We start from the raw sequence: 22,720 nt of genomic DNA on the forward strand, positions 1-22,720 counted from the left end.
TCCCCTCCTCGGTGGCCGGGAGACCCCGCCCGAGCGGTTGGAGCCAAGTGGTTTCTTAGGTGACCCAGGAGCGGCGTCTACGCTCGATTGAGCGGGCCTGGGAAAGGTTCCCAGAGGGCTGTGCGCCGGAGGCTCTGGGCGCTGTCATGGCGGGCGTACTGAAGAAGGTGAGCATATGGAGGTCACTGTGGATGGGGTGGTAGACAGCCGTGTTCCCCTCATCCGTGGGTGGAGACGCTAAGAGGACGGATTGGGGGACTGTACCGCTATGCTGCGGCAGGGGCGACAGGGGTCGTAGTTGTGTCCGGAGGGTCGGCTAATCAGCCGGCTCGGGCCCGGCGACCCCGGGATGGGCGGGCTGGGTTTTTCTGCGCGCGGTTACGCGTGGGATTACGGTAAACAGCACGGTCGTGTTTTGTTTCCGAACAGACGACCGGCTTGGTGGGATTGGCCGTGTGCAACACTCCACACGAGGTAAGTACAGCTTCTTGTGTCTTGCTCCTTCTCAGAGAAGACTGGGATCGAGCGTTCTTGCTCTTGCAAGGTTAACGGGACAAGGGGCCTGCAATCCCCGCGAGCTCTGGCCGCAAGGGCAGCGTTGAGCTTCGCCGATCCCGTGTCATCCTTTTGCTGTTGCCTTTGCCGTGACCTCTTTATAAAGACACTTTTCTGAATGGCGTTCTCTTAGCTTCACTTGTATGGACTCTTCTCAGCTCCCTTCAAATTCGCATTTTCATTTTCCATCCTTTCCCTGCTGAAAACATTCCTGAAAACACTGGCCGGCCCTGCCTTCCTAATAGTTGCCCCCTTCAGTATCCATTGGGGGTGGGGGTGGGGAGGTGAAACAACCAAGACCAAACAAACCTAAACAAAAATCCTGTAATCTACCCCTCCCCCTTTTCAGCAATTGCATCATTTCTTTCCTTCCCTTATACATACATAACTCGAAAGCGTGTCAGTGTCCACCGTCTCCAGCTTCTCCTTTCTCCTTGAATACACTTCAGTCAGACCTGGCCCACACTGCTCCTTTGCAGTGTTACCAGTGATGCTAAATCTACCAGTCAGTTCACATTTCTCTTAACTGTTCCAAGAGTATCTTTATTACGTTTATTTATTTGTGTGCGTGCCAGTGTTTCTTGGTCAGAAAATAACTTTCTGAAGTTGGGTCTCTTCTCTTACCACTTAGATCTTGGGGATCTAATTTAGGTCATCAGGTTGATGGCAAAGCCTTTAGCCTCTAGGCCTTCTCGCTGATCCAAGAGCAGCAACTTTGACACTTTTGATCTGCTTTAAGTACTTTGTTTACTGGATGTCAGAGCTTCTCAGTTTCTTGGTTTGGGGTTTTTTGTTTGTATTGTTGTTATTTATGGTTTTCCCCCCTAATCTTCTGCTTTTCCCAGTTGCTCCTTCATTTCCCTACTTTTAGACTTTGCTTGCAGTATTGAAGCCCCGATTCTTTTTTGTCTGCTCTCATGGAGTACAGACAACAGTTAATTTATATTTCCTTATCAAGCACTGACCTTTTATAGTCATATGTATGTATGTATGTATATATTACACACACACACACACACACACACACACGCTCTTAGTGCACATCTTCACTTATATGTCAGGCAGGTAGCTAGGTTTAGCGTAGCCAGCTGAGACGTCTCATTTAAAATGGTCCTGGATTTTGTGCACTGTCTCGCACCTCACTTGGCACTTACGGAATCCTCTGGGTTCCACCCCTAGGTGATCCAGACTCTGTACACATCTCGTCGCCTTCTTTACTACGACCATTCTCCCTGCCGTTGTCCTCACCCCTGTGATAATTACATTTCTTTGGTAACTGCTTTTCCCTGCTTTCTTTCAGCTGATTTGCAAGTGCTAAAATGTACTGGGTATGTAAAACTTTCCTTAAAACCCTCCAGTGGCTTTTTATTTTAGGGATTGTCCAGATGACTATAACAGACCAGACTCCCCTAACTTATCTTGTCTGTTCCAGGCTTCACAGAGACTTTATTTTGTGTTCACTGCTAGAACTCTAACTGCCTAGTACATAGTATATAGTTAGTGAATACTGAATGGCTTTCTTACACTCTTCATGAAGTTGAACTTCAGACTTGTGGAGAACAGAACTCACAGTTTGCTATTTCTAGATATTTTTCCTCTATAGGTTGTATTTCTCTTGATGGTATATGAATCTTTCTGCCCCACCCCCCAGCTCTGAATTTGGATGTTGTTAATATCAAAACCATTTACTTTCATATTTACTCTAATAGTGGATTGTGCTGAATTTTTCTGCAGCGGTCTCCAGTGTGCCCTCTTTCATCTTCCCTCAGTTACTACTGCAGCTTAAGTTCTTGTTGTGAAAATTATTGCAGCAACTTTATTACTGGCCTTCCTGATCTGTGTCTGCTGTTCTTTAACTCACGACCACCAAGTTAATTTTCCTTAAACACAGACTTTTTCCTTAAGTCTTTTAAGTTTCCCACACAAAAAGACCCAAGTGCTTTGACTTAGAATATAAACACTACGAAGTCTGACTTTCTCCTGCCTTATCTCATAAATGCTTGCTTTGTATAGTGGTTTCTAGTGAGGTGCTATCCAAGTAAATACAAGCACCAAATGTGAAAGCTAAGATGCTAATTTTAAGTTTTCTAGAAATTACATTTTATATATATATAAATATATGTATATTTGTGTGTGTATGTATATATATATATATATATATATATATATATATATATATATATATATAAAATTAAAAGTGGTGTATGGTTGTAATCCTGTCACTTGGGAGGCTAAGAAAAGAAACTCTCAGGTCTGAGGGCAGCTCAAGCTACACAGTAAGACCCTGCTTCAAAGGGAAAAGAAAGGTTTTGGGTTTTGTTTTTGCTTTTTTAAATTATTTTTTTACAATTTAACCTAACATTAAACATGAGTATCATTTCATTATGTAATCAGCATGAAAGCTAACAGTCGTCTGCAGCCCTTTTTACAGTGTGTTTAATTACATCGTGTCTTAGTCTGAGTTAGTGCCATCTCAAGCACTCTACAGCAGTGTATGCCGAGCAGCTGCTTACTGCACAGCACAGCTGCAGAGGTGTGTGCTACCTCCTTCATGGTCTTGGTGGCTTTGCCGCTTATGTCTATGTTACTGTATATGTAAATGATTCCTTCTAGCAGCTGCCAGGTCTCTACCTGGCTAACCCTCTCAAGCTCTGACTGATGTATCCTTTTATGAACCATTCTGTTTTCTGCTGGAGTGAGTCTTCCATTTTACGAGATTGAGACCGTATGTGGCTGGTACTGCTCTGATCCAGCACTCTATAAAATTTCCTGTACATTTTACGGTAGAGGGACAAAGACATCTGGACAGAAGCAGCTGTCCAGGCACGCAGGCCGTGGGGCTGTGTGAGTGCAGGTAATTGGCTCTTCTGTCTAGCGTCCCCTCTCTGCTCTGTATCTTACCCTGGATGGCCATAAGTTGATTTTGTGTTTTATGGTGTTGATCATCTTTTGCTCTTGTGTTTTTTGCCATCCAGTCTCTTTTGTATGCACTCATATATGTAAAGTAGGATACATGTCCAGTCTGTCTTTATGTTCAAACAACACATGCTGCTTTCTGCATAGGAACACCGAAAAATCCATTCTTACTGAAACAATAAAATACTCTTTAGAAGTGGTGATTGCTTGTGATTACTGAAACACTCAGGTATATGGTGAGTGCATTCCTGCTTGAGAGGACTGCTGCAGCTTACTTCTATGATGTAATGATGAGAATCCTCTTTTTACTGTGAGAAATGTCCCAGTTTAGATAATAAGTTAGACACTTTTTTATTCTTTTCATTGTCCTATGCTGATCCTTCTGATTTTCCTCTGAATTTCTCTAAGACTAGATGCATTCTTATCCTGAAAGATGAAAAAAAAATGTTTTCAATTTATTTGAAATTTGTGTGTATGAGTGTTTTGCCTGCGTGTGTCTATCTGCACCACTTGTGTGCCTGGTGCCAGTGAAGAAGGTGTCCCATCCCCTGGGACTCGGGTCACAGATGTTGTGAGCTGCCGAGTGGATGCTGAGAACAGAATCCAAGTCCTCTAGGAGGGCAGCGGTGAGCCGTCTCTCCAGTCACCCCGTCTCTCCAGTCACCCCGTCTCTCTAGTCACCCCGTCTCTCCAGTCACCCCGTCTCTCTAGTCATCCCTACTCCCCATCTTTTAAAAAACCCTCAAAATTTGAAGCAGAGTGAAACGTAATAAAATATTATATTAAAAATGAATATATATGCGTTATATTCATAAATTTGAGAGGGTAAGAATTAAAACAGTACCAAAATTTAAGAATTTAAGTCAGATCACATTCTTTCAAATTTCTTTAAAAAGCTTTTATTCAACTTACCAAGTTTACATCCCCAGAGTCCACTTAAATGCTGTGTGAGTGTGAAGCTTGCTTGCAGTTCTGACATCCAGAAGGCAAAGGTGGGGTCTTCAGAGTGAGCTCTAGCTAGGCCAGTCCTGTCTACTAGGTCTAGGTTCAATCACAAGACCCTGCGTCAGTGAAGACAGTGGAAAGAGATGGAGGTCGATTTCCAACATCCATCTGGGTTCTCCACACACACAGGCACACACGTCCATTCAGACCTGCATCTTTACACATGCAAACCTGCACACATATGCATGTGTACTGCATACATGTGTTATCCAAAGTCTCTTTAATTATGAATACCCATACAATCAACAGGTTACATACTCCCTTTATCCAAGAGGGAAGAACAGGGCATAATTAGAACCAGATCAATGGGACACTAAAACCCAACAGTGCAAATAGCTCAGTGTCTGACATCTGGGATGTACTCGTGATCTGCTGGGCTACTAGAGCTTGGAGTAGACTGGTACTGTGATCCACAGGATGAACAGCTTCTCTGGTAGGCTCAGGCTTCTCCATTCTGCATCTGCTGCTGTCCTTGGTGGTCTGCCTGTAGTCCTGGCATCTCTGATATGTTCTGTACAATTTGTAGTACCCATTACCTAAAGAGGAGGAATTCTGCTTTTAATCAATGATTTGATTTCCAAAAAAGGCCATTAGGTATAAGTTAATTTAATTTGGCTTATTATTATACTTTTGATATATGTACACATAATTTTTATGTTATCACATATAGCAAGAATTTCCATATTTATATACCACCTTTCCTTAGGTTGCAGAGTAAGATTGAGTATAAATATGTATTTTAGTAAAGTACTGTTTAAAATTGTGAATTCTTTTCCTGTAAGATTCAGGAACTGTGTTCTGTCTAAACTCTGGTGGTATCTCAGCTTACTGAAGTGTGTATGGTTTGGTTTTGCAGAGGCTAACGATATTGTATACCAAGATTCTTGATCTTCTGAAGCACTTTCCTAAACATGCAGCCTATAGAAAATACACAGAACAGATCACCACTGAGAAGCTGGATATGGTCAAAGCGGTAAGTACCGAAGTAGCTAAGTCAGTTTGGTTTTGTTGGGTTTGTTTGTGCATCCAGTACGGCATGTAAGGAACGTGTGCATTGCTTATTTTAGCTCTCAGTCTATACTGTTGTTCTTAGTGCTGTTCTGCTTTTCCTCCTTTGCATTCAGCACACGTATATTTTGACTGACTACCGTGTCAGAGGGCAGGAAGATTGGATCCATTGTGGTGTGCTTTGTGTCACGCTTCCTTGTCTGGTTGTTAGTGATCATTTACCTCTCACTATTGGATCGTCCACCTGACCTCTGATCACAGTAGAGAACAGTGCACAAGAGAATTGGTGGTGGTGATGTTACAGAAAGCTGTCGAGACAATTATTTAAAAAATACTACTTTGTCCTAGGCCTGATGGTGCAGGCCTATAATTCCCAGCTTCGAGGGAGGCTGAGGAAGGAGGATCACAAATTCAGTCCACCTTGGGCTACAGAGGAAAGGCAAAGCCAGCTGGGTAATTTTGTGTGGCTCTGTTTGAAAATAAAAGACTAGAGGTGTGGCTCCATGGTGGAACTCATAGCATAGATGAGCCCTGGGTTCAGCTAATACTATAAACTCAAACCTTTGTTGTATAGGAAGAGGGCCACATTTGGTTTTCAAACCTACCTGAAACTACACTGAACAGGATCAACACTGACACTGAATACTCTGTCCCCAGAAGTCTGCATGTCAAAGCTATGATATATAGTATTGCTTTATTTTGAAGTAAATCATCAATGGAAATAGTTAAAGTTAAATTCATAAGGAAGGGCCTGGTCCCATAAGGATTAGCTTGTGTATAAAATAGACACTAGACAGCCAGTGTTTGCCCCTTGCCCTTGAGTGCCCAGCAAGTGAAGGGTGTAAGAGCACACAGCAAGGTACCAGCTGTCTGGGACTTGAGGGGAAAATCCTCAGACCCAACTGTGTTCTCACAGCGACTTTGGACTTCTACGCTCTCCAACTGTTAGAAAGTGTGCGTGCGTGCGTGCTTGCGTGCGTGCGTGCGTGCGTGCGTGCGTGCGTGCGTGCGTGCGTGTTTAGTGGTACTTGAGATTGAACCTTGGCCCTCACACAAGTAAGGCGAGCACCTCATCTGTAGGATGAACTTGAACTTACTCTGTATATTGCTCAGTAATGCCTAAAGCTTGCATCTGTATCACCAGGCTCAACTGAAATTTCTAATTATGGTGGCCAACCACATGGGACTTTTTACAGCTTTAAATCTAGTGTCTGGTGGGAAGACAGTGAAAGAAATGATGTGCTGCACAGAATTCTGTCAAACTGTGGCTGAATTTTCATCCCCATAGTTATTTCACAGACTTTGAAGAATTCAAAAACTGTTCACCCAGGCACAAGTAATAACAGAACATGAATTATTATTAGGTTACCAACAGGTCAGTCAATAAGTCCTCTTCCTAAGAGTTAAATAGCAGTTTCAGTTTAGCTTAGATATCTGAGTCTTAGCTTGCCAAGTTTGGAAGAAACTTTGAGGTTAATGTTAACTTGATTTGCCTCACAGAATAATAATAATGTCCCTGCTGCTCATCTGTGAGCCTGTCCCACTACCTTGGATTCTTGCTCAGCTCTCTCTCTCTTGGTGACACTTACTCGTTTATCTTGTGTGTTCTCCTCTTTCCCTCTTCCCTTTATCACTGCTTCCATAGGCTGAGATGTTTAGTTTGGGTCCCACTTACCTCAGAATTTCCTTTTACTTACCATCTTATGTCTTTGGATCCGTTCATAGTCATTGTCACAGGTGATACTGACTCTTCATGTAGGAACCTAAGACCTTTGCTGTTACTGCAGCTGCTTTTAAATTATTTATTTCTAGTGCTTCATTGTCAATGATAGAATGTGTTCTCAGAATGTAAATCTTATGTCTTTTTCCTGTTGAAGAATCATCTTGTGGTTTTCTGTGCCATGTTTCTTTCTGAGTTGGGTTTCTGAAACCCAGCTTTAAGTGGTCGAGATAGAGGGTAGAGTCACGATGAGAACTATGGTCTTGCAGGTTAATTGTGACTTGGTCTGTAAGATCTGCCCAGGTCTAGCTTGTGTTTATCTTCTTAATCCCATCATTTCCTGGTAGGCGAAATAATGAAAAATACATAAATAAATAATATAACAACATTATAGCAGCCACAAATTACAACCTCAAACTAGAAATAACCTAAATTACCATCAATAGAACTGATCTGTCACTTATGATACTGAGATATAATAGAACCTTTGCTGTTACTTCAGCTGCTTTTAAATTATTTATAGATATGATATTTACACTTCAGCAGTTAGAAGCTGATGGAGTCTGTGGAGTCCAGGCAGCTTAATTTTTGTGGTTATTTTTCTTGAACTTGAATGTCCTTTACCTTGTCTAACCTGCTTGAATGTGCATGCTCCAAAATCCTGAGGGTGTAGTTCAGCAGGTGAACATTACCACATGTGTGCAAGTGCCTGGTTCTGCTTTCCCAATTCCATCAGAAGTAAAAAGTTATTGTTAACACACTTTTCATTTCATTTTTAGAACATTTAATGTTAATGACTATCTTATTTATATATATATATGCATAAAAGACAGTGTCTGGATGTCAAAAAATTCAGCCTATTATAAAGAAATTCCCTTAAGTACCACATTAACAATTTTCTTGAGGTATAGAAAATATGTATGTATAGGTACATTTAAAATATGCAGAAATTGTAAGTGTAGGGCTTGATGGATTTTCAAACTCAGCACCTTCTAATTAATACCAGACAAAAAAGGTGACATTTCTACATCACCAAAACACTTCTCCCAAAAACTTTCCTAATGATAACTAGTGTTTTGATTTTTTTTTTTTCTATTTCTAACCTTTTAAGGAATGGAATGATTTTCTTAAACCCATTCGTGTCTGTTTTTTTCTACTTAATAGTATATTTGAAGTAATCATCTGCATTGTTGTATATAATTATAATATGTCCCTTATCATTGCCATATATCTCAGTATCATAAGTGACAGATCAGTTCTATTGTTGGTAATTTAGGTTATTTCTAGTTTGGGGTTGTAATTTGTGACTGCTATAATGTTATTATTTATTTTTATTTATGTAGTCTTTATTATTTGTATACCCAGAAGAGGTGTTTTTGGTCATATGATAGCATTTATTATTAATTCTTTTACAGGAAGTATAGAAAATATTTACAAAAATAAAATATTTGAAAGTCTATTTTAGACTAAGTTGTACATCATTTGTCCTACCTTTGCTAAGAATGTCAGTATTTAATAATTTTTAATAGTAAGACAAAAGTAATGAAATAGCAGAGAGGTGAAATCGATTTTTATCATATTTGATAAAACATTTTAAGACCATAGTGAGAGAAAAATTACTTATAAGGGCTTTTATAAATGGCTTTTTAACATGTAGGATATTAAAATATTCAGATATGCTTCAGTTTTAATTAACCTTTTTTCTTTTCTCCTTAAAATTGTAGGAGCCAGATGTTAAAAAATTAGAAAACTTGCTTCAGGGAGGTGAAGTAGAAGAGGTCATTCTTCAGGTAAAGAACATGAACATTTAATGCTCGTACATCTAGTGCTGGTCTGACTTGCAGTCTGTGGCTAAGTAAGACCTTGAGTGAAATTTGAAGGCCACTGATATGGATGAGGACGGGCTTTTAAGTGTCTAAGAGCTGGTGGTGACTGTGAAACTTTGATGGTAGACTACATCATGACTTTAGAATTCTATGAAGGTCTGTGTTCTAGCAGTTAACTTCCAGGCATTACTCTGAAAATACCTCTTGAATAATTAATCAGCTGATCTTATTTTCAACTCTTTTTTTTTTTTTTTTTTTTTTTTTTTTAATAGGCTGAAAAAGAACTAAGTCTGGCAAGAAAAATGTTGCAGTGGAAGCCGTGGGAGCCGCTCATAGAAGAGCCGCCAGCTGACCAGTGGAAGTGGCCAATATGATCAGTGCCTGATGATGGATGTGAATTAAACGTGCAATTAAATGTTCTGTGATGCTACAATGTGTTCCTTCTATTGACTTCTTTTTTTTTGGGGTGGGGGAGGAGGTTTTTTTTTCAAGACAGGGTTACTCTGTGTAGCTCTGGCTGTCCTGGAACTCACTCTGTAGACCAGGCTAGCCTCGAACTCAGAAATCCGCCTGCCTCTGCCTCCCAAGTGCTGGGATTAAAGGCATGCACCACCACGGCCCGGCTCTATTGACTTCTTTTAATTAAAAGAAGTAGTGTGTGTGTATTATATTTTAGAGATGTTTAGGGTACAACATTGGGTAAGAGCACCGGGTCTTCTGAATCCTTTCACACTGGCTTGCTGTTCTTCATCTCTGGTGTCACAAAATGAGCTTGCTGTGCCTCTGTCACTCTTCATTGAATTTCTCCTGTTAGTTTTGGGCATCTTTGACAGATACAGCTCGGCAGACAAGGAACTGATCTTCAACTTTGGTGTCTCCTGTTCTTGCTTTGCACATCTGGACTTAAGACTGAATATTCCAGTTACCAGACGGTCTTCCTTTTGGAATGAAAATGGCTTTTACCTTGGATAACCATAGATACATTCAGCTTGGGATGACAGTGAATGGGTGTGTAATGGTTTCATAAAGATGGCAGGTATACACTAGGACTGCCCTGAACAAACAGCATATGGTATCCTACTATGGTAATGCTAGGCTGCCACTCACTGGAGGCCACATCTGTTGTGTGTAATGCCAGCAAGAGGTAGTTTTCTAGTCTTTCCCTCAACTTTCAGATTTGCAGGATAGAAGAAAAGGCCTGTTTTGATTTTTCTCCCTCTCATAAAGAATGCTGCTAACGAAGTCTGGGTGTTTCTTCAAAAGGATAAAAATTAACATTAGTGGGGCAAGCCTCGTCTAAAGGCTACTATTAGCTTCTTAGAGGTATACAAGTTATGCCCCGATATACACATGAGTGAAAAATGCTAAATTGCTAAACATCACACATTTTTGTTTACATTAAAGTTTTCCATAAAAACCTGGATAGTGAGATCCTAATTTGTACATTCAGATTGAAGTTAGTTGATGAAGACTATAGAAATGTGTATCGAAGTCTCTAGAGGTAGTCAGCTAAAGCTAGTTAGTGAAATGTAGCACAAATAAGTGACTTAGTACTGTCCATCCCTGAATCAGAGGCGTGTGTGTGTGTGTGTGTGTGTTTGTGTTTAATGGTGCTTGAAACTGAACCTAGGCTTTCACACAAGTGAGGCAAACACATTGTATGTGTGCCTGTAGAACCAGAACCATAGGACAACTTGAAGTGTGATATTCCCTGGGCAGCATTCACCTTATTTTTTTTAATTTTACTGGTTTTTGTTTTTAAAGACAGAATTCTCTCATTGACCTAGGAAGGTTCTCTTGCATTGGAATTACAAGTATGTGCCACAGCCCTGTTTTGTAAACATGGCTTCTAGAAGTCAAATTTAGGTTCTTGCAAATCAAGCAGTAAGCATTCTACAGACTGCTTCTCACCTGGTTCCTGGTGTGAATTCCTTGTTTTTTCATCGCACATGTGCAAGAAGAGTTGAGAAAGCTAAGAGGTCTACCAGGGACACAGACCGAGCTACTACTACCCGACTATGTGTGGAATGGGAGCATAGCAAGGCACATGAATTAAGACCGTGTGTTTGAATATGCCATAGAACTCTTAACTGTTTCCTACACTGTTAATTTTCAAAGCAGTCTTCAAATGTTGTATATCTAAGTGTAATCAATGATATTAATTTCTGTATATGATTGTAAATTGCAAGATAACCATGATTCTCAGTTGTGTGTGTGTGTGTGTACCTTGTAGCTTTCTTAGAGATAAGCATATACTACCTCGTAACAGACAGAATATCATATTTTACTCTTTCTGAGCATGGATTTCTTTTCTCCAGGGTAAAACAGGCCTGCAAATCTCTGGGAAAGGAAAAAAAAAATCCTCTGGAATAGAAAATTTTGCCATAGCTCATTTGTAAATAAACCCAATAAAAGTTGATACACTGTTTTTTGTGGTCTATATGCCACTTTAATATGAACAAGTGGTTTTGTCACAGAACTGTCAATGTATTTGAGGACTGAAGATGTATTAATGCTAACTACATGTCCACATTACCTTTTAAAATTCAGTGAAATTTTGAATATCAAACATCTGACGTACCTCAAAAATTTCAGGAACGTGAGGGTGGACCTTCACAAATGATGCAAATTTAGTCCGGTAATTTCCAAACAATTTTTAGTGTTGTAAATAATCATTCTAATAGTTTTCCTACTTACCTGTTTTTATCAGGAGACATTTCCATGAGGAGTTACTTCAAACGGCTTGATTCCATAAAGCCACTAGGTGGCGTCTTTGTAAAAGTGGAAGCACTTTAAAAGAAACGGCCTACGAGTAAATGCGAGATGACAAGGTAGAGAAGTCATTTTGAACGAGACCTAAGCAAGTGCACAGATTTAGGATGAAAAGTAAAATTGAAAGCTTTAGTATGGCATTGTTTTTATTTTCTGACCAATACTATTTTTCTATTGTGTTTTTTTTAAATTCAGAAGACATTGACATTTATGTAGCCAAACAGGTTTATGTATTTGTGAGAAAGAAGTGTGTGTGTGTCTGTGAGTGAGTGTGTGTGTGTGTGTCTAACTATTGATGTGTTAGTAACCTATCCAAGTAACCTTATGAAGATAGACCACCTAAGAAAAGTACATTCTAGGTAAGATTGTTTTGAAATTGGACATTTAAAGTACATTACATTCATAGTACATTATCCGTAAGTTATTAAGACAGGTGGTGGATATCAAAGTACACTTAACAGTGGAAAGAACACGAATTTTTCCGCTGTCTCTATTCTTAGCCCTGATGTTTTCATACTGCTCCTAACAGGAGCATAATGAGCGATAAGCCTTTGAAGGTGAAGCGGTGGGAAAGTGATGTTAGCGAAGAAATGGGAGTGGATTTGTAGCAACAAGGTATAAAGAAGATGACTCTTATAATGAGGGAAATGGACTTTATTACACGTTTTTAATTTCATTAAGCTCTTTAACAATCAAAGGATGTTAAACATAGCACACAATAAGGGTTTAAAATCTGGGCTCTTGATTCAGACTGGGTTTAATACTGGCTCACATTAAATCGTGTGTGTGTGTGTGTGTGTGTGTGTGTGTGTGTGTGTTTTCAGTAGTATGGCAGTGCTAACAGTCCTTCAGTAGAATCATAGCATTAACTATTCTAAATACAGATGATGTGCCGTGCTTAATACTAAACATGTGCTGTTACTGTGAGATACCACATGAAATTTGTGCAGGGAACATATTTGATCCTTTCTCCAAATCTGACTTAAGACTAAAGAATTTGATAGAAAAATAAAAGCTTTGCTTATCCTGGCTTATAAAGCGGAATATTTAATAGTTCTTCCTGTTCTTTCTGTCTGCCAGGAAGCTAAAGGGAAGCTTAACTGGACAAAAGAAGGTAGGTAGACACACAGTTGTAAACGCGTGTTCTTTTATAATCCCTGTTGCTCAGTGTTCGTATTTGCATTTTTAAAGAAGATAACTTGTTAGCTTAGACTGTTTACAGGACTGCCTTTTCAGAAGTGTGAGAGAACTCCCGGAGAAAGGTTAACTTCGAATAATCTTAAGGTCTCAGTTTCTGGAAGCTAACAATCTCTACTTCTGGGTCCTTCGCTTTTGCTCTTGCTGGCTGGTTCCTTTGCAAATGCGCGGGGGCGGTGCCCTGGCGGATGAAGCTGCCGGTTGCTAGGATACGCCAGCAACAGACCATCTAAGCAGAAAGGAGCTGCTTCCGAGGATTGGAGAAACCTCTTGGTCTGTAATAGCTGCTCCTAAAACAGGTAAGAGGACACGTTTGGCAGCCTTCTCCTAAATGGCTGCTGGTTCTAAGTGGGAGTGATCCGGGTGTACCAGACCCTGCAAGGGTGCCTATCTCTCTTGGACACAGCGCTCTCTGGTCAGAGGACAATGCTCCTTAACTTTACTTAAAAATAGAAAACCTACAAAGCATCTCACCTCTTTTGACTCTTTGCTAGTTACGCCCTCCCTACTGATTGGGTATCTTGAATCAATAGGATCAATATGAGAGGTTTACATCACCTTGCCTCCTGGGTGCTCATCATGGTAACGCTGGAGGAGAGGAGAGTGCCCGGATCTGGCTATCTATGGAGACCATTTCCAGTCAGCAGAGAATTTGGCCTTTAAACTTTCTTTACCAGGCATGCTGCTTTCTTCCAGTCATCGTCTTACTTACTAACAAAAATTTCAGAAGGCCTATCTCATAGACGACAAGACAGAATCTCTGCCTTACCAGTATTCTAGATGTAGCAGACTTTAATGAAAAGAAATGAAATCATGCGTTAGAGGTGAAGTGGTAGACTTTTATTTGTGTGTGTGTGTACACACACACACACACACACACACACACACACACACATATGTATATATATATCTTAATAGGTACCGAGTTTTATTTTTAAACCAAAGACTGAAACCTATTTCAATTGATAATATATAAAAATGAGGGAAATTCAGCATCCTTGGGGATGTCATACCCTTAGCACTAGGGAGATGAGGCAGGAGGATGACAAGTTTAAGGCCAGCCTGGGATACATAGTGAGATGCTGTGCCAAAAGGTCCACGCCTCCATCAAATAGTGTGACACTTTCTTAGTTATTGTTCTAGTGTTTGTGAGGAGACACCATGACCAAGGCAACTCTTAGAAAAAAGAAAGCATTTAATTGGGGGCTTGCTTACACTTTCAGAGGTTAGTCCATTCTCAGCGTGGGCAAGCATATAGACATGGCACTAGAGCAATAGCTAAGAGTACTACATCCTGATCCACAGACACTGGGGGGAGGAGGGGGATGGACTTTTGAAAGCTCAAAGTCCACCCCCAGTAACATACTTTCCCCAACAAGGTCATACCTTCAAATCCTTCTAATCCTATCAAAGACTTCCACTCCCTGGTGACTAAGGACTCAACTATACAAGCCTATAGGGGCCATTCTTATTCAAACCACTACATGCTTTAAGCAATAAAAAATTTAATAGTAAATATCAAACCTGCCTTCCACCTAAAAGAAATATCAAAGGGCTGGAATATGGTGTTGAACTTTAAGAAAAGAATTTTATGGACTGTATTGGAGGTCTACATGTCTTTTTGACTTTTCACCTAATTATAGAGACTTCTTTTGCAGTGTGTTTCAATTTGTAAAGAAGATGATATGCACTTGCTGCAGCCCTACCTTTTGCTTGTATAAAACAGAAGATAGCTTAAATGTTCGTCAGTAGAGCAACAAGAGAATATAATGTGGCTTACTTAGCTCTGTAATGAAGTTACTATACAATTGTTGAGAAAAACAAGGTAGAAAATGTTTTAAAATGTTAAGTATATAATGAGTAAAAAAAAAAAAAAAAAAAAAAAACCGAAGCTGCATCAATGTTTAAAAATACAGAAAAGTTTATATATTTAAAGATATATAGTTCCAATTATAAATTCATCAATGAACAATTTGTAGAATTATATTGCTTCACACTAAGAAATAATACTAAGGTATTAACAATAGAGGTTTATTTTACTGTTTATTTTCTCCCTTTCTGTTCTATTAGCTTGGCTTTTTTTCCTTTTTAAGCATATCCTGTGCTCTTAAAAACTATATTAACTTAATTAACAATAGTCTTTTAACATTAATTGAAGAATCTGCAAATGAATAAAAACATCACAAATCAGAATTAAGCAGACCCAAAGTCTATACAACTCAGTGAGCTTCTGCCCCATCAGAACAGGCATCTGGAATGGAACTTGTGGACCTTCACATTCAATTTGACACATCCCGGATCGAATACATTTTTATTACTTATTCACTACCAAACCCAAAATTGTTCGAGACAACATTAGAATCACAAAAATAGTTATCTTTATATTCTCTTTCATGGCCTTTGTTATGAAAGTTATAATAAAGTTTATAAAGTTGAAAGTTAATTTAAAAAAAAAATCTGTCCAAATTGTAGCTGGGATGCTGTTGACACTATGTATGCTAGGAGCATCCAGACATTTCCAGCGAATCCTGTAATATGCGTGCTTGATCATTTACATGTAAAACATGCTGCAGTGAGTGTTTATACATATTTATGCATGCAAGCGGAGTGTGTTAATAGACATGTGGGGAGTGTGAGGAATAGATATTAATTAGCAGCTTATCCTAGCTGAGTGAAAATAAAAACCTGCTATACACCCTCTACTCCATTTTAAATCATGTCTGTTTCCAACTTACAAATACAGGGCATTTAAATTCGACCATTTAAAGGGCAGTCACTACCTTCTAGAATCATGTAAGGGCCAACCTTGCAAATACATGAAGCCCTGGGGTTACACATTCAATCCAAACCTATACCAGTGTAGTAAGACTGCATGGATGGCTATACATGGTGCTCTTAATGCTTCTTGTGGTAAACCAAAGACAACCTGTTATTTGTTTGTTGGAGAGGTTTTTTCTTTTTCTTTCTTTCTTTCTTTTTTTTTTTTTAAGCTTTCATGGATTTTTTTTTTTTTTTTGTAAACCAAACCCCAAAACTAAGCAGTGGTCATAGCCTCTGCTTCGTCACACTGAGTTAAGAGCAGGAGAGGATATCTGGGGTCTTTCTGTGGCAGATTGCTTCTGTAAGCAGGAAACTTTATATCGTATCTGTCGACTTCAACAGTTGTATATTTTATTTCAAACACACACATACATGCATATGTGTGTTTGCATCTTCTAGTATGGAGATCACTCACCTTCTAGTAGGGTGATAACTCTATTATTTTTTTTCCCATAAGGTTGGTACTCAAATTGGACGACTCAGAAAGAGACTTTACCCCTCACTATGGCTGCTGGGTTTAATCTACAGTGGGCAGAGCCATAGCAATTCAGTCTATGGGTTGCAACCGTCCCCCTTCTATTGATAGATTTCTTTCTGTCCTGGCCCCTCCTGCTCTCAGTTAGTCCTTATGATGCAGCCTGGCTTTGGGATGACCTGGACCACACTGGGCTAAACACTAAAGCACTGTCATTTTGCTTCCCGAGGTCAAGCCTGCCTCGGTTACTGTAACTTTGACTCCAATTACCTTGCAGCATGTCCTACATTTGACCTATATTTAATAGGATATCTATGTTGGGGTCAGAGGTCATTGAAATGTCTGCTTCTATTTGTGAGAGCAGAGCTACTGCAGAGTGTTTTTTTGTTTGTTTGTTTTGTTTATTTTTTTTTTAATACAGGGTACATTGTCTGTCAGGCTTTCTCAAAACATTGAATCCTTTCTATTGGCAAAAGCATAAATACCATATTAGTTGAATATCCTGAAAAAAAAATGAGCAGGCCCTTTCTTAAAGAGATGCTTCACTGAATAAGAAAGAAATAAGAAATAATATTTTCCACCAAATGCTCTCAGAAAATATCATATTCCAAATTCTATTTTTAAGATTCTTGGTTATTTTTAATTTTCTGTAATTTTTTAAAATTAAAAAAATCTCATCTGATGCCTGTCACCAGTAAGAAAATAAACTTAAAAAAATATGTATCAGCATTTTAGGTTTCTGAGAGCTTTGTCTGCACATGTTTATGGGTACCACATGTGAGGCTGGTGTTCTTGGAGAGTAGAATTGAGCATCAGATGCCCTAGAAATGGAGCTTCAGGCCTTTCTGAGCTATACCTATGGTGCTGGAAACCAAACCGAGGGCCTCTGTGTGGTCAGCAAGTGCTCTTAACCACAGAGCTACCTATCCAGCCCCAGGGGAAAAACACTTAGATATGCAGTAACTTCAATTCTTTGTCTTAGTTTAGGAAAATGTCTGATACGGAGGAGCACGATCCTGATACCACAGTCGGCGGTGAAGCGGCCGGTGAAGTCATCAATATTCCTCGTCCTTCAGAAGAAGCAGAAGGGTCAGATATAACCCCAGAGCAGACAGAGCAAGAATCTGAAAACGAGGAATTCAGCACCGAGAGCGAGGAGACGGTTGAGAGGCTGAGTGAACTCAGTTTTTCAACCCCCAAATCCTATGACTCCCAACACAGGGAAGAGTTTATGTCCCCTGAAAGTGCCACAGAATCTCAGGAGCAAGATTACAAACTTCCAGATTACCAGAGATCAGAAGATGATGAGATGTCATTTCTGAATAAAATAAAAGCTATAAAGGAGAATTTGCAGGCATCAGTGAGAGAGTCCTTAGCAACAGGTATCAGCTGTAGGAGACCAAATATATTTTATTTCTTTGTTTCAAAGGGTAGTTTTCTGTTTCATTTAAACTTCAATGGAAAGGTTTCAAAATTCAATTTAAAAATATCTCTCTCTCTCTCTCTTTCTCTCTCTCTCTCTCTCTCTCTCTCTCTCTGTGTGTGTGTGTGTGTGTGTGTGTGTGTGTGTGTGTGTGTGTGTATTTCTAATAGAGTAAGAGCAAGTTCTGAGTGTAACTGAATTTTTTGACTTGTAGATTTGGAGTTAATTATTATAAATAGCTAACAAGATATAGTATGAAACTGGAGCCCGGATTCTCCTTTGCGTTTGGTATTCCCTTATATAGCATGATGCTTTTACATGGTTGATGTTGCTTGTTGTGTTTTGGGTTTTTGTTTGTTTCTTTTGCTTTGTTTTGTTTTTTTTGTCTGCCTGGTACAAACTGTATATACAGCCATTGGGGTAGAGGACAGCAATGCAATTACGTAGCTGCTGACTGTTCCTTTTCTTCTTTGCCAGTGAATACCTATGACAAAAAAGAACATGGGCCTGATGTAACAGCAGTAATAGTGTCAGCGGGGAGGGGACAGAGAGGGCTCCAAAGTGTCATCCTGAGCACAGGATGGGTCCCCTCAATCTGTTAAGGACCTCACTCAACTTAGAAAAACTAGGATTTGTAAGTTCAGCACAGAAAGCAATTTCAGGACAAGCCAAGATGGTGCAAAGTTGGAGACTTTACTAAAGATATTTTACTATATTTTTTTGAAGGTTGGGAGAGAGACACGGCGAAACTAAGCTACACCTGAGAGCGTAGGCAGAGGCTCCGGGAATAAAGTCCTAATTAATTGTCTTGCCATTTTTGTGTTTGTTTTTTCAAGCAACACCTCAAAAAAGTTGCTAAGAAACATCTCTTTCCTTTTCTTTCTCTTTTGATCAGTGAGATTATAGGATGGCTCCAGGGACACACTGGATGGAATGATGTAGTCTGATAAAGTAGAATCAGGAGCCAGTAGGATCACATAACGGGATTCAGTTCGTTCTTTGTACATGTCTCTCTTTCTTTTTCTGGTGAGATTCCCAGAGGACTGCAGGCAAAGGGCTAAGCTTGGAGAGAGGCTGTAAGCAGTTGCAGTTGTGTCAGACTCCTTGCTTCTCCCTGAGAGAGCCGTGGCAATCTGATGGGTCAGGGGTTCCTCTTCCTTTCCACGTCCCTGTGGTGTCCCCTGCCTTTCTTCTCCACCTCAACAACAGCAGTTTATTCTTATGAAATGTAGCTCTGGAATATAGAGAAGGCAGCTCAGATAATTCCTGCATGCTGGGTCTGCACAAGGAAAAGGCAGGGTGAGAAGATGAAGTGAGCCAGTCTTGCCAGAGCTCAATAGCTCTCAATTTAATTATTCCATGTGAGTTCTTGGTACCATTTTGGATATTTCAGTAATTCTTGATTTTGTAACTTATAACAACATTATTATTGTTGTAATAATAATATTCTGTGTACTGCTACCGCCTTCTCTAGATATATGTTTCTGACCTTAGTGTATTTGATGATGATTTTTTTTTCTCTTTTTGTTTGCAGTAAAAGTTGTACTTATTCCTGCAGGCCAGGAAATAATAATGCCTTTTAGAGTTGATGCTCCCTTTAGATTCCTCAAGGAGCATTTTGCACACTTATTACGTATCCCACATTATGTTCTGCAAATAACACATGCAGGTAAGTTTAAAGGCTAATGTGTTTATCAAGACTGTTCTGGCTTTAACGTGTAAGTCACCAAAGATTTTTGATTTTAAAACTTAATATTTACTGTTTCAGCATTATATTATGGTAGCACATTAGTTCATTTAATACATTGTCATAAATATGTGTTTTATTCTATATCCTTTGGATATAACTGAACATTCTCAGAATCATGTCCTCAAGTCACTTACAGATTAGCAAGGAAGGAGTCCACCGTATCATGGAGATGCTTCCATGGTGATAGCCCACCTAAACTTGAAGTTTACGGAGGAAGGAACCTGGGTGGCTATAGAATGTTTCAGTCAATAAAAAGCAGTGTTTATTGGAATAAGTCCTAAAGGGGTTGGGGGAACTTGGTATTTTAGGAAAGTAGCAAGAAGCTTTGCGTGGATGGAGGGGAAATGAGATTGAACAAAAATGGGTAATGAAGAAGGACCCATAAAGCATAAATGCAGTTTCCGAGTTTTCTATCCATTAAGGTAATTCTCACAATTACTTACATTTTGCAGATGTTGCTGAGAATCTCTGCTTAAGTTACTCAGCTTATGTTGTAATTGGTTAGCTTGTTTGTAACGGTGGTAGTCTACTAGGTTCGCGTAGCTGATATGTTTATGTTGGACACACATGAACCAATCCTAATGTTTTTATTAAAATTTTTTGTGTATTGACTTACAAAGATGTTATGCATAGTTTCCAAAGAACAAGTTTAGTTCTAAATTAATTTTTAAGAGCCTGGGGGTGGTATGATGGCACAGCAGGTCAAGACACTTTAAACCTCACAACTTGAGGTCTACGCCTGGGCCACGTGGTGGAAGGTGAGAACTGAGTCCTACAAGTTGTCAACTGACTAGTGCTCCTGTGCGCAAGCGTACATGTGTGTGTGTGTGTGTGTGTGTGTGTGTGCACGTGCCCCCCAACCACAACTGAATAAATAAGTGAATAAAGTGCAATAAAAAGCTTTAAACCCTCCGAGAGTGAATGAACTCCAAACTTTAAGTTGTATTGTATTGTCAGTTAAAGGTTGGTGGAGCAACCCAGGTTGAGCTACATAGTGGTTATCAACAAAAATGCTAATGATGGTCACAATGGCTGCACATTGTGTCCTTAAGTATGTTAGTACTTCTCTAAAGTATTCTGCTGAGTTCATCATTAATTTACACAACCACCCTTTTGAGGGAGATACTATTGCTAACTCACTGGAAAGTAAACTCAGGGAACCCCTATAATGTCAATGAGCTAGTAAGTGGCAGAGTCTGGACTTTATGACATCAAAGAGGGAAGTTTAAACTATGGGACATTAACTCAATCATGAAGCTTAAAATTGGAGGCCATACAGAGTGTAGAGATCAAGTAGAGGACAGAGACACCGAAGGGCTCTATTCTTAATGTTTTATGACCAACCATTCTTCTTCTTTTTTCTTTTAAGATTTATTTATTTTATGTATATGAGTACTCTGAAGCTGTCTTCAGACACATACCCAAAGAAGGCATCGGATCCAATTACAGATGGTTGTGAGCCACCATGTGGTTGCTGGGAATTGAACTTAGGAACCCTGGAAGAGCAATCAGTGCTCTTAACTGCTGAGCCATCTCTCCAGCTCCCAACCATTCTTCTTTATAGTTACCATTATAGTAACCACTGGGTACCAAGTTTATGTCAGCACCAAATAGAGAAATGTGAGATTCTATACGAACCCAGCATCCTTCAAAACAGGTACTTGCTTTAATCCAGCATGAAGGCTGTAGCTCAAGCTCGATAGTTTGTGCCCACTCTGGAGAAGAACACAGGAAAGAGGCAAGCTCGTAAAATGTGTGTCTAGGTGTGTCATTCTGTCTAGATTACACAGACCTAGAAGTTCTTTGGATGTGACCCCGTACCAGAGCAGCCATGTTGCTGAATTAATCTTTTACACTTTATTTTTTTAATAATTTGTAACTATATGATATTTATGATACCATGATGCTTCAACAAGTTATAATACATGAATTTATTAAAACAAGGTAATTGAAATTTCAATCTATTTAATTTCCAGTTATGTATAAAATATATTAAATTGGTTTTAGCTATAGTTACTGCCTTCTGGACTTGTCTGTACGAACATTGTAGTATGAGGTAGGAATCATTAATATTACATTTAGTAATTTACTGACATGTGTGCCTATAAGTAGCTTTGTTATTTTCCACTTTCTTAAAATAGGAACATCTGGTTGATCACTGCATATAATGGTGACTATAGTTAACAACATGCATTATATGCTCGAAAATTACTAATACAGTAAAATTGAAGTGTTCTCACCAAAGAAGGTAAGTATGTAAGTAATGGATTTGTTAGCTTTATTTAACCATTTCACAACACGGGCATATGTTGATTGAAACACCATATGTTACAAATTTAAGCATACACAACTTTCTCGACTTAAAGAATAAACAGAAATTTCCATTTCTTTGCTATAAAACAGCTTAACATTTTCATTCTCTTAGGAATCATTGTTGGGAATAATGAGTCTCTAATACAATATGGAATTAAGCCACAAGAAATTGTTCAATTAGAGGTATTTTCCACACATCCCGACGAATATCCAGTAAGGAGAATCGAGGGCTTGAGTGAGGGCTCCCAGATCATAACGGTCACCATCCAGACCAGTAAGTCCTTAATATCTGTTAGACAAAGTGTTTCAGTATGGCCCCCTGTGTTGAACTTTCCTTCAGCCTTGACTTTCATTCCCTTAGGCCTCGATCGCTATGAGGAGGTAGCAGTTGAGATAATAAAATCTGACTTCCACAAGCCATTTCTTGGTGGGTTTAGACATAAAATAACAGGACAAGAATATCACAACGCTGGAACCCAAACTGTACCTAAAAAGATTCCTGAGAAAGACAATCTGTTCTGTAGGGACACCCAGGTAACGTTCTTACTTTCCTGTTTATGTGTATGTCAACCGTCTGCTGGATGATTCCCTCGGATTTCTGTTTAACTGTGCCCCAATCTGTACAGCTTTGGGATTGACCTTACAGGGGTGACAGGTGATGAAGAGACCATGGAAAGCTGGGATCTGGTGAGTCATGTGCTCTGATGGAGACACACCAGTGGCCCAGAGACCAGGTACACTTATTATATACCACTGGATATGGAATCTACTGTGGAAGGCAGAGGTTTGCCTATTACATACAGCCGAATAAGGAGGCGACTCATCTCTTAGGGTGTATCTAGGGGAGCAGTTTCAGGATGCAGCCATCTGAGAGGAGGAAGCTTGGAATATTTTCTTCACACACTGTCAGCTTCCTTACTTTGACGCTGACCTGGGGAAA

The 22,720-nt window shown here is 39.5% G+C and overlaps 2 protein-coding genes across 4 annotated transcripts in view; both read left to right on the forward strand.

Annotated features, from left to right (window-relative positions):
* The first annotated feature begins 29 nt into the window (after positions 1-29).
* Ndufa5 (NADH:ubiquinone oxidoreductase subunit A5) lies at positions 30-9,463 on the forward strand. Its single transcript, XM_034519754.2, has 5 exons — positions 30-167; positions 430-474; positions 5,333-5,449; positions 8,929-8,994; positions 9,303-9,463. The coding sequence occupies exons 1-5, from the start codon at positions 147-149 to the stop codon at positions 9,402-9,404; spliced, it is 351 nt and encodes a 116-aa protein (XP_034375645.1). The 5' UTR covers positions 30-146; the 3' UTR covers positions 9,405-9,463.
* Positions 9,464-13,157: 3,694 nt separating this feature from the next.
* Positions 13,158-22,720, forward strand: part of Iqub (IQ motif and ubiquitin domain containing) — a 57,603-nt gene continuing 48,040 nt past the window's right edge. For 2 of the 3 annotated variants that reach the window (XM_076913644.1, XM_076913645.1), the window contains exons 1-5: positions 13,170-13,298; positions 17,277-17,676; positions 19,252-19,386; positions 21,893-22,054; positions 22,142-22,314. In XM_076913644.1, the coding sequence (XP_076769759.1) occupies positions 17,286-17,676; positions 19,252-19,386; positions 21,893-22,054; positions 22,142-22,314 (861 nt within the window). In that variant the 5' untranslated portion in view covers positions 13,170-13,298; positions 17,277-17,285. Of the gene's footprint in view, positions 13,299-17,276; positions 17,677-19,251; positions 19,387-21,892; positions 22,055-22,141; positions 22,315-22,720 lie in introns of all 3 variants that reach the window. The other variant, XM_034519329.2, reaches the window with a different exon arrangement.

This window comes from Arvicanthis niloticus, chromosome 15 (genome assembly GCF_011762505.2).
Source record: "Arvicanthis niloticus isolate mArvNil1 chromosome 15, mArvNil1.pat.X, whole genome shotgun sequence".
In the NCBI taxonomy this organism is placed as follows: domain Eukaryota; kingdom Metazoa; phylum Chordata; class Mammalia; order Rodentia; family Muridae; genus Arvicanthis; species Arvicanthis niloticus.

Coding starts and splice junctions, on each gene's coding strand:
- Ndufa5 (XM_034519754.2), top strand. CDS start 147: ATGGCGGGCGTACTGAAGAAG. Junction 5,450..8,928: donor AGCTGGATATGGTCAAAGCG/GTAAGTACCGAA, acceptor TTAAAATTGTAG/GAGCCAGATGTTAAAAAATT. Junction 8,995..9,302: donor TAGAAGAGGTCATTCTTCAG/GTAAAGAACATG, acceptor TTTTTTTAATAG/GCTGAAAAAGAACTAAGTCT.